The following is a 12,500-nucleotide window of genomic DNA, read 5'->3' as shown; positions in this document are numbered from 1 at the left end:
AGATTAAAATGTGGGAAACATAGAGAACCATTGAATTCTTATGCATGATTCTTGCATTTATGCTTGTATTTAGCCTAACCACATAGTATTATTCTACTGCCATGAACTGTAATATTGTTGTATTTTTTTCTTAATTATTATCAGACAGTGAGCATGTAAAGGCTAGTCAGTCTATGTAGGCACTTGAACAACATGATAGATATCAAAGCACTTGGATCAAAAAGTTTCAGGTATGATTTGGGTACACAGTGATGGGGCATGTGGCCTGATGTTAGGAGAGTTTTAGTTGTCATAAGACCTGGCAGAAATATGTTAGTGTGATAGCCACTTTAGCTGTAAATATGTTACCTGCCTCCTCTCACTCAAATATCTTGTGCTGCTCTGGCAGGGGATCTCTGGGAAGGACTCCACAAGAGGGGTGAGATTATGATATTATCCTGCATGGTTAATGTGTTAAAGAACCAGACAATTTATAACTTAGAACTAGTTGTTTTGGAAGCTGTCCTATGTAGAAAACAGAGTGGATGTTCAGTCTGATGTTTTCCATAGCACAATATAGATTATTTCTTCCTAAAAGAGTAAAGGGAAGATGTTATAAATTAGTAATTATATTTTTCAGGTTATTAGATTTCATAACATCAGTACAACAAGCACTCATACATGCAGCTTACAAATAATAATCTTGGTTTTTGCCAAACCATGATTCCCACTCAGCCATTTTGCATAAAACACATTTTTCTTTTCTTTCTTTCCCCCCACCTTGTTCACCTCTTTATTCCTGAAATGGTTCATATTTAAATGTATTGAAGTCTTTTTTGGATCATATTTAAAAGCTTATAAACCTTTTCCAGATCAAATTTACCTAATTTACAAGCTATTTTTCAGTTATAAAAAAGAAGAGTTTTTTAAGAATGGTGTGGAGCTTATGGAGATCTGGTATGAAGGCCTAATGAGAAATATCATTTGACATATAGTGCATAATGCATTCGGAAACCATGAAATGCATTCATGCCATATGGTATTTATCCATGCCAAGGTATGCTTTGTAAATAGAATCCATTCCATATACAGTCATACCTGCTCTGTTGAGCTTTAGATATTGGTTCATTTGTTTGGCCATGACTGTAGTCTTTGACATGAGACTGAGAGCTTACAAAGAGTGGGCTGTTCAACATTCACATCCTAAACTAATCCCCACATTACCAAAGTAGGCTTACATTTACTCTTTAGCCTTGTTTATTGAAAGATCATATATGCCATAGCTAATATTGTAGACACATTTCCCATGCTGTTCATTTTTCACTTGAGCAGGTGACTGCACACAGCATCCAATATGTAGATCAGTGTGGCATGGGTAAAAGCCATTGTCAGAGGGTTAACCCATTGGATCTAGATGTGTCACACCAATCACATCACCAAAAATCTAGGCAATAGGCTTACTTGAGTGGCCGCTCTGCTGAGTGCTTGTAGGGAACCACTCATTTTATGCATAAGCATATTTTACCATTTTGGGCATTTTCTATTGTCCATATTTGCCATTTGATTTGCATTATCCAGATAGTAATAACTTTTTTTCTTTGCACAGACTCTAATCACCTTTCAAGGTAGTCAACAACTCAGTGCAAGAAAAATAAAACTATGTAACACTATGTTACTTTTTTAGGTAATATTCAATTTTCTGTAAAACAACCTGTGCCGCTCACATCGCCAGGAATATGATGCTGAGTATGGAAATGGCGTCCTCCATGGAGCTGGTGCCCTTCCAGTCACCACTCACAATATTTCATTTCATACATACATTGATGGGAATAATGCAAAATCACCAAATGAGTAAAATAACCCTCCCAATAGGTTTGTGCATTCGTGGCAAATCTTTTCCATCATCCCGGCCTTCAGCTGCAATGCTCATGACAGCAGGTTCGCGTCATATGGCCCACAGCTAGATTTTCCCATGATGGCTTGTTCATGTCACCTGCCCCTCGACCTAGATTTTTTTCATGACATGATAGTCATATCAACCGGATCCAACAGGTTAAGGGAAAGATCCACGCATGCATTGCCTCAAGTTCCAGTCATTCATATATCTCTAACTATTTGCACTATCATGAGATAAGGCCTAAAATGATAAAACCTGAAAGCAAATGGCCCCGCAAAATTCACTCATCAGACTTCTCACACAGAAAGAGTGCCTATGACAGCATTCACACCAAGGAAACAGACAGTTGTATAATAAAGATGTATGACCAAGAAAGATATACATGCACTAATAAGTTACGTTCCATACCTGTTAATATGAATACACAGTAGATATAATTTAATGATAAGGTAACATAAACAGAAAAACAACACAGAATCACCATTGATGTAGAAACAGACTGGCATGGAAAGGTGTTCTATCCTGGCAAGTGATGAAGGAAGTAAGAGGAATGTAGTGAATCTAAAGATTATTTATCTGGAGCTAAACCAAACAGCAAAATAGAGGAGGTAGGAGATTGCTGCCAGATGGCACTAGCATGTGGGAATGTGAGTCATCAAATTACTTCATCTAGGTAAAGTTCTTGCCACCAGTCTGGGCATCAAGGTAGACTTGATACTTTGCATTACTTTAGGTACACAAACTAGCACTGAAAAGTTACATGTCATGCTTCCTCATACAGAGATGAAGACTACCAAAGCTGACTAAAAAAAATTATATTATAATTCAGGAAATAAAGTCACTAGGAACAGGAATTCAAAGCTAACAAAGTCTAAAATCGCAACTAGTTTCCCCCTCTAATCCCTTACTTGTCGTTGTCATGGGGAGGCTTAGGAAACAGAGACTAGGGTCCATTGTAGAGGATCACCCCTACCTTGGACCTCAGCCCTCACCTCAACTAATTTTGCATGGTCTTTTCTTCTCCCCCTTTCCTTTCCTTCTCTAGTTCATCTAGTTCATGTGAGAGCTGTGCTGAAAGGATGAAAGGCTGGCTTTATGTCAGTCATGAACAGCCTCCGGGAGCCATGGGCACGGTATTCCCTTGGTCAGTTATCTAGCCCTTACCCTTCATGGGGACCCACATGGGTAGAATGTTTCCTCTCCCCATTTATTTGAGACTCACCATGGCCAATAATGAAGATTTCCTACCCTAGTTAGGGGCATTAAGGCTTGCTCGTTCATAAACTAGCATATTTGAATTAGATTTCATTGGTTTCCTGACCCCTGCCTTTCCTTGGACCACGGCTCTGGCTGATACTAATACCACTAATATCTCCATACCACCCATCTTCCTCCTACCCTCGTCTTTCTACTGCTTTCACCTCTACAAACCTTTTGAGTACCCTTTTTGGCCTAGCCAAGGGGGATCAATGCTTTGTGATTCCCCCTACAGCATCTTACTCTGATAATACCCTTCTCTTCCAAAAATGTCTTAAAAAACAGGTAGGCAAAGTTTCCTTTTGCAGTCGTTCCAATCGTTGACATCTTGTTACAGTTACATCTGTGTCCCAAGCTCATGCCCTATCTATACTCACTGACCTCACTGGTAAACCTATTCCTGCCCAACCTCACTCCTCCCTTAATACTTGTACTGGAACTATTTTCGTCCGCTCTGACCAACTGCCATTGTAGAGGATCACCCCTACCTTGGACCTCAGCCCTCACCTCAACTAATTTTGCATGGTCTTTTCTTCTCCCCCTTTCCTTTCCTTCTCTAGTTCATCTAGTTCATGTGAGAGCTGTGCTGAAAGGATGAAAGGCTGGCTTTATGTCAGTCATGAACAGCCTCCGGGAGCCATGGGCACGGTATTCCCTTGGTCAGTTATCTAGCCCTTACCCTTCATGGGGACCCACATGGGTAGAATGTTTCCTCTCCCCATTTATTTGAGACTCACCATGGCCAATAATGAAGATTTCCTACCCTAGTTAGGGGCATTAAGGCTTGCTCGTTCATAAACTAGCATATTTGAATTAGATTTCATTGGTTTCCTGACCCCTGCCTTTCCTTGGACCACGGCTCTGGCTGATACTAATACCACTAATATCTCCATACCACCCATCTTCCTCCTACCCTCGTCTTTCTACTGCTTTCACCTCTACAAACCTTTTGAGTGTGGAAATTACTTGCTCACATTCTTTATTGACTATAATGCAGTGGCAGTCCAGTGCTACACTACTCCTCCCAGAGACTAACAAAAGTCCTACACCAATATTGCCAAGATTAGCTTCCGTAAACATGACCTCCCCCATGAAGTTTATATTAATGGAGTGTCCTGCCCTGTCCAACCATATCAATCTCTTCCCCATCAGTGTCAGAAATGTTGGTGTTTTGGTCATCCAGCCAAACACTCTCCACAGTCCACTGCTCTCTATGTGCTCAACCTGGTCATCACCGTTCAAATTGCTCTGCTCAGTCATGCACATGTGTCAATTGTGGTGGCTCTCATAATATATTTTATAGAAGCTGCCCTGCCTACAAGCTAAAATCTGAGGTAGCAGTTCTCAGATTCAAACCAGGTGTCACTCTACGTGAGGCTGGAGAAGAAGCACACCAACAAGGTTTTTCTCTTTCTATCTATTCGAAAACTGTCCTTCACTCTGCTCTTTTCCCATCTTCTCAAGAAGTCTCAGCATCTCCCCCACTATCTCTTCCCTCTACCCCAAACCAACCTATCACTAATAACTCTCCAATCTCTACCACTTCCCTGGTGCCTACCCCTCCCCATCCTCCCTCTCTCTTTACTTGTCACACGAGACAATCTAAGCATTCCACTCCATCTTCTCCTACCACATCCTCTCCTACACCCACCCCTCCCTCTGCTCCTCAGACATCTATTCCATCTTCTCCACATAAAAAAAAGCCTTTATTTCTCAAACCTCCCTGCCCAACTCCCCTCCAGAAACTTTTGAGGACATCCAAAAGTTCATAAACATGGCTCAAGAGAATGATCCACTCCCTCATCCACCCTCTAATCCCTTCATTCACTCTACATTCAAAGTATCTGCCAATATCCATCCTCCTCCTCCTCAAGTTCCCCCCTACCCCTCTTCCTCCCACTCACCCAAAAAACGCCCCATCCTCTCCTCCCTATGCATCGCCATTATCCTTACCACCCCCACTTCAGTGCTCACGTGACTCCCTTATGTCACAACTATGTTTTTCTGTGGATCCCTCCCCTCCTGACACTTTTCCCAATGCTTCATCACCTTTCCCTGTTTCCTTATTTCATTCTTATAATTCTTCTACATCTACAACTATCATTTCTTACCATATTACCCTTTGATTGTTTCATAATAGCTCTTTTGCAGTTGTGTGTTTCTCTCCCTTTCTCAGACAAATACTCTCCATTTGATCTAATCGCCATATACCTATAACCACATCCCCGTTTACAAATCACCCACTGTATTCCATTTACTCCCTCTCTATACCCTTTTCACAAACATTCTATCCTACATTGTACTACAACATCTTATACTGATTGTTAACTCATTTCCACCTTTTTCACCATATGACCTTTGATGGCTAACATATATTTCTTTTAACCATTAACCATTAACCACAACTAGCTTTTTGCAGCATCGCAATGGCTGCTCAAACAAACTGATCCCATAGTTTGATAAAAATATAGTGATGATGGTCATATTGAAGAGGCATTTAGTAATGAGTGATTACTAGGATTAGCTGTTTTGTCTATCCAAAGGTTTGGATATGTTGGACAGATTTTAGGCTTCACTTATCACAAAAGTGTAAACATGGACCTAGAAAAGAAAAGAAAAGAAAAAAAGGCTTCATAGTATAAGTATATTTGTAATTCCAGCTACATGGCGTACATATACTAATATTTTCTATCTTTATTGGTTGTACATGAGTTTGATTCAACATAATAGTAAATCATTTTTTGCAGAGTGGAGGATTTGGTAGATTACACATCTTCTCAACAGACCGTCGAGATGAAATTCTAAAGAAGGTTGAAGATAATGCAAAGAAATATGTTGGTATCAGCATAAATGCCAAGAAAGTGTGTATCACATTACAACAAGCACAGGAAATCAGAGTTGGTAAATACAGGTAAGAATCATTATTGCAATACAACTCCAAAGAAGTTTAGATTGTAGAATTCACTTTAAACACAGTGCAGTGGTTTAATAGAAAATGGGATAAAGAGTTCCAAAGCTTATTGTATCTTTTAAATATTTCTGTTTATAAAGATGTGCTTAACTAATTATTGCCGGGTAAAAGCTGTGCTCATTTAAAAAAAAATTGTGAAATGTCTCTTGACATAGAAGGCTCTGTTAGTACTTACCACAAAGATGTCAATTAGTAGACCTTGTGACGTTACTTGATTTCACCATTCCTTGAATCAACGAAAAAAACATTGGTTTTGTTATTTACTAATGCTCTGAATATCAATGGTGTTATTTTTATTATAGATATTATAATTACTGTAATGTAATTGACAATAGGAACAGCAATATGAGATAATGTAATATATATATATATATATATATATATATATATATATATATATATATATACACATATACATATACATATATATACATATACATATACATATACATATACATATACATATACATATACATATACATATACATATACATATACATATACATATACATATACATATACATATACATATACATATACATATATATATATATATATATATATATATATATATATATATATATATATATATTTATATATATACATATATATATATATATATATATATATATATATATATATATATATATATATATATTATATATATATATATATATATATATATATATAATTATATATTTTTTTTTTTCTTATGATGCTATGAATATCATTGTTATTTTCATCATAGACATTATAATTACAATAATGTTATAAACATTACGAACAACAAAATAAGATATTTTCGTAAATCAAGGAAAAGGGTAAACGGTTGAGACAAGCAGTACTTGTAACTGACTCATTGGTGACTTAGTACAAGTGTAGCCATCTATATGTAAAAACAATTGATAAAGTATACTCACAGTGGGCATAGCATGTACATACATGCCAATCTGGTGGCATTGGGTTAATTATTATTTTTATTATTATTATTTGTATTGTTACTATTTCAAATTTATTAATGCACTTTCTTTTTTCTAGTGGGGATGAACACATCACATCTCTGTGTGAATTCACAGTCCATAAAGTGAGCCGCCGTCACAATGACCCAGTAAGAAGAACACTCTGTATTAGTGAATCCTGTTTGTTAGAACGTGACCCTAATTCCTATGCCATTGTCACCCTGAAACCACTCTCGGATATATTTGCTCTAGTCCGCCACCAAGAAAATCCACAAATGCTCACAATAGAATATGTAAGAGGAGGCAACAGGGTTTATACATCATCTGACCGGTAAGTTTGATCAGGATCCAGATTTCTAGCTTTTAAATAAGATCTGTTGTATAATAACTTTGGTTATCTAATGTACAAAATGACCCAGGTTTGACCTCAGACCACGTGAAACTACAGCAACATGTTCTATTATATATACACAAATCTTTAGGAGTAATAACTTATATTTAACTTATATTTCATCAACAGTGATGCCTTATTAGCGTCACTGATTGATGGTGTCCGAGCCTCTGGCAACCTAGATGTTCATGTCCGAATGACACCAACTCCAAGAGGGAAGAGGCTTGGTCCTCTCGAAGTTCCTGTAGATGAGGAAGTAGAATCCATGCACCTCAAGTTTATTCAACAGCCTCCTCCTGGTTGGACTTTTGCTGAAGCAGTTGAAAGATTTAATGTAAATGTTTCCTATTCCGGGCTGCTACATGCTGTGACTGCTGAGGTATGTATTTTATATCAATTTGGTTTGCTTATATCAAACTGTCAGACTGTTTGTTTTCTTATATTTTGTAATTTTGTTATGATTAACTATTAAATGCAATCTCACTTTCTAAAGGATATTTGCTACTGAAATTTTCATGAAATTCTTATTACATGGTCAGAATCCGAAGTAAAAAATCTGACTTCATATGACAAGACAGAGCATTGAGTTTTATTATTGGTAACTGGAACATTCATCTTTACAAACAGGGTTTATTTGCTGAAAATAAAGAAAAATTAATAACTGGTGCCTTAGGGGCACTTGTGCTCCGAGAAGGAGATCAAGCAACATTACCAGCTGAAGAAGTTGAGGCACAGTTCCATGCCCTGCGTAGATTAGTTGCATCAAAAGCAGGTTTTGCTTCTCTAACATCACTCCCCAGGTGAGAGATACACAATTTGCTCATTATTCCTCTAAGTTTGGTGTACTATTTCAGGAAGCATTTCACTATTTTGGAACTTTTCTTTTATGTCCAACCCCCATCCAAGATAAACTTTTAGAATTACACTCAGACCTCAGTTTCACTGACCTACATATAATGGATATCAGAAGTAACAGACAAAATTATATATTATGTATTATTGCTCTTTTGTAATGTAATTGTTGATATTAGGCATATTTTTAACAACTACAGTCAATTAGCAATATCATAGGGTTCCCCATCCCCCTCTAAAGGACATCATGCCTCAAGTGCTCTATGCACTGCACTGGCATTGACAATAGTTGTGTCCAGGAGATTAAAGAAGATCTTCAGATGACTGAGCTAGTTGGCCATCCTTTATCCTGAAATTGCAATCCACCATTAACTTGAGTGTGATATGCACAAGCCCATGTTGATTAGCTGGAAGGGTAAACAGTATTGTGATGGGCTTCATGTCCATCCAGAACAGACAAAGCATGTCTGTTATTGTGATATGAGAAACCACACTATTGCAGATCATGACCTACATTATCTTTGGCATGCACCAGACAGCATCTACAGTGTTGGTAGATCAAGACTGTAGATAATGAAAAAGGGTTGTTAGCTGTACCAATTTTCCAGGCACAACTTGTAACCTCTTCCAAACATGTCATCAGCATCCATCATGTCCATGATATTGAAAGGAAATTCTCATGGCCCTGGCACATGTAGATCCAGAATGTATAACTGTACCAAACTCCATCATTAGAGTTGTCTGCATAGAATTAAGAATTAACAACACTACAAAATAACAGACACAATGAAAGCAGTTGAAGATATCTAAAGCAGTTGAAGATATCTGAGGGATGTCCCCCTCCTTCCAGATGAATGCCAGAATCCTAAGGACAGTATGTTCCTGGACAGTGCACAAAGATTGGTGTCTCAATATCCATTGAACTTTCATACATCTATCATACACTAACTCCAAGTCTTCCTGCTCACTGCTGCTGTCATGCCAGTGTTGCTTATCCTCCTCAACAGCCTCTAAATCTCAGTCGGAATCAGACCCAAGGTCGTCCGGATGACCGGAACAAGAAAGGGAAAGGAGTAGGAAAGGGAAACATGAACAGCCACTCAACTCTGTCACAAAAAGAACAAGTGTACATTTACCAGGATTCTCTGAGGTCAAAAGCACAAGAGAACTCACACACCTGTAGTTGGAACATTGTGAACAACTTGAACAAGAAGGAGGGTCTTCAAAAACATGGTTAACCACACAAACACAAAAAGTAAAGTTGTATACTTAGCAGAAGACTCTAAGGTAGATGGTGTGGAGGCTCTAGCACACCTGTAAACAGGAAAACCAGAATGTCATGAACAACCTGGACAAGAAAAACAAGGTCAATAGTACATTTATTTCATGAAAACATGATAGAGGTAATCACTTTTTGGTCAAGCAAGAAGTGATTATCCCTCACTTCATTCCATTTTTAGATACACCCATTCAGCCAATCAAAGCATGCCTCATCAGTTGAAAAGCATGGGAACTCAAAACAGAGTAATTAGAGCTCATAGTGTAAATAACATAATTTACATCATGGATTTATGTACTGTCCTGTAGTTTGTTTGAATTTTGTTACATGCAGATGGCTCCACATGTGCTCAGCAACCAACCAGTTTATAAGTAGGCCCTGGTGGCCACGCCTGATTTCCCATTCTTTGAATATATGTGTGTGTGTGTGTGTGTGTGTGTGTGTTCATATATATATATATATATATATATATATATATATATATATATATATATATATATATATATATATATGTGAAAAGGAAAACTGCCACCGTAAGAACTGAAAATAAATTGTTTGTGACATTTCGAACTCTTCATGAAATCCTCTTCAGATGAATATTAAACCAAAATGGATCATCCATTTACGTTTATTATTCGTCTGAAGAGGAACTCGTGAAGAGTTTGAAACGTCACAATTTATTTTCATTTCTTACTGTGGCTGTTTTCCTTTTCATATTTTTGTACACATTACTGTGTTTGTGTTTGTGTCATATATATATATATATATATATATATATATATATATATATATATATATATATATATATATATATATATATATAAATATATACATATATATATATATATATATATATATATATATATATATATATATATATATATATATATATTTAGTGTTTATATGTATATGTGTAATTTAATTATTACTTTTTTTTAAGGTTCCGAGAAAAAGTGGGCTGGAAAGTAGTTAAGGCACTGCAGAGAAATAATGATGGAATTAATCATGCAGCACTTGATATGCTGTGTGCACTCATGCAGCCTATGCATGACAATCCTGATCTAAAGCAAGAACAGTTGAACAAAGCTTCTCTCCTAGCCTCACCAACATTTCAAGAGAAACTATTGGAAAATTGGGTCCATCATGTGGTAAGAAGTATTAAACTCTCCTCTAATTTGCTTTTGTCCATAGTATTGTATTCACTTAAGCTTTGTTGGTTACATTTTTACTTAATGATTAGTAAGTGTGATTTTAACCATTCAAAAAGTAATCAAGTATAGTAATTATTGTGCTGTGAATACCCAGAAATACTTCAAAAGTTACCCTATATATATTATGTTTGGTTGTAACTGAGTAGCCTTTTCAACAAAATAAAAGAGGAATTTTTTTTACATTGGAAGTGATTCTAACATTACCTTTTTGTTATTATTTTCAGTCCCATGGAACTGGTGCACTTGTTGTATTGGCGATGTTGGACTTTTTAACATTTGCTCTCTGCGCCCCATATAGTGAAACAACTGATGGTGCCCACTTTGATCGTTTGTTAGAAATGGTGGCAGATAATGGGAGGTCACTCTACAGGCTCTTCCAGCATCCATCTCTAGCCATTGTTAAAGTAAGCTTCTCTTGTGCCTGCATGGGTTTATGCATGTATATGCATATGTGTGTGTGTGTGTGTGTGTGTGTGTGTGTGTGTGTGTGTGTGTGTGTGTGTGTGTGTGTGTGTGTGTGTGTGTGTGTGTGTGTGTAAAGTTCAGAATGTAGTAGGATAGACTAGTTGTAGTCTATATGATGTGGTAACTAATTTATACTGTAATGTGCATATTCTGCTGCACTGGGCAGCAGAAAAGATTTAGAATTTGCTAAAGAGCATCAGCAATATGAATGTATTCAGATCTGTAACAGCTTAGTATTATTATTATTATTATTGTTATTATTATTATTTCAAAAATGTATTCCCCTTTTACTGAATGTGACTAAAAATTCAAAAATATTATCTTAGGGTGCAGGATTGGTAATGAAGGCTGTTATAGAAGAAGGTGAAGGCGACATTCCAGCTCGTATGCAGCTCTTGGCATTAACAGAAGGAGCTCTGCCTAGACATCTGTACACTGCACTCTTCACTCAAACATCAGATGGTAGACTCCTCACTCATCGTCAGCTTTCACGGCCACCTTGTTTCCCTGTGGGCAGCAGAAAACCCATCTGCAGTTGATCTTTTAGGACGGACAGTGGTAAGAGGAGAACCCGTACTTGTCCTTTATTCTGCATTTGTACAAATGGCTACATAATGATATGTTAGTTTATGGCTGTGAATTGTATATTTATATGTACTTTGGATGGGTAATGGGTTGAAATTTATTAAATTAAATATTAGACAAAAGGGAAGTTCAAGGTCAGAACAAGTTTTGAAATTGCTTCAAGAATTGAAAGAGGTCAGTAAAATTGCGAAAATTTTCATATGAATTAAAAGGTACTAGTTAACACAAATTAGACAGGGTATAGCATGTACATATATGTCGTGCACACTGTGAGTTTACTTTATTAAATGTTTTTACACATAGATGACTACATTTGTACTAAGTCACCAATGAGCTAATTACGAGTACTGTCTGTCTCACCTGTTTACCCTTTTCCTTGATTTTTAAAGATATTTAATGTTTTCTTAAATTGCTGTTACCAATGTCAATAACATTATAGTAAGTATATTGTCTTAAATAAAAATAATACCATTGATATTCATAGCATTGGTAAAAATGCTATGAATAGCCAATTCAAGGAAAGGTGAAATCAGGTGAGGTCACAAGGTCTACTAATTGACTCCTTTGTGGTTAAGCAATAGCAGAGGCATCTATGTGCAGAGGCATTTCACAAAAAAAAAAGAAAAAATGAGCACAGCATTTTCCCAGCAGCAT

At 36.8% G+C, this 12,500-nt stretch overlaps 1 protein-coding gene across 1 annotated transcript in view; it reads left to right on the top strand.

Moving 5' to 3' along the window:
- The window catches only part of LOC125034425 (dnaJ homolog subfamily C member 13-like), a 66,539-nt gene that overhangs the window by 9,807 nt on the left and 44,232 nt on the right, over window positions 1–12,500 (top strand). The window contains 8 exon segments of the mRNA XM_047626167.1: window positions 5,881–6,044; window positions 7,143–7,394; window positions 7,584–7,833; window positions 8,082–8,254; window positions 10,526–10,733; window positions 11,021–11,200; window positions 11,588–11,755; window positions 11,757–11,819. Coding sequence (XP_047482123.1) covers window positions 5,881–6,044; window positions 7,143–7,394; window positions 7,584–7,833; window positions 8,082–8,254; window positions 10,526–10,733; window positions 11,021–11,200; window positions 11,588–11,755; window positions 11,757–11,819 — 1,458 coding nt within the window.

Source organism: Penaeus chinensis, chromosome 18 (assembly GCF_019202785.1).
Source record: "Penaeus chinensis breed Huanghai No. 1 chromosome 18, ASM1920278v2, whole genome shotgun sequence".
NCBI classification, from domain to species: Eukaryota; Metazoa; Arthropoda; class Malacostraca; order Decapoda; family Penaeidae; genus Penaeus; species Penaeus chinensis.
The sequence above is the reverse complement of the archived record's forward strand: the minus strand, read 5'-3'. Positions and strand labels throughout refer to the sequence as shown.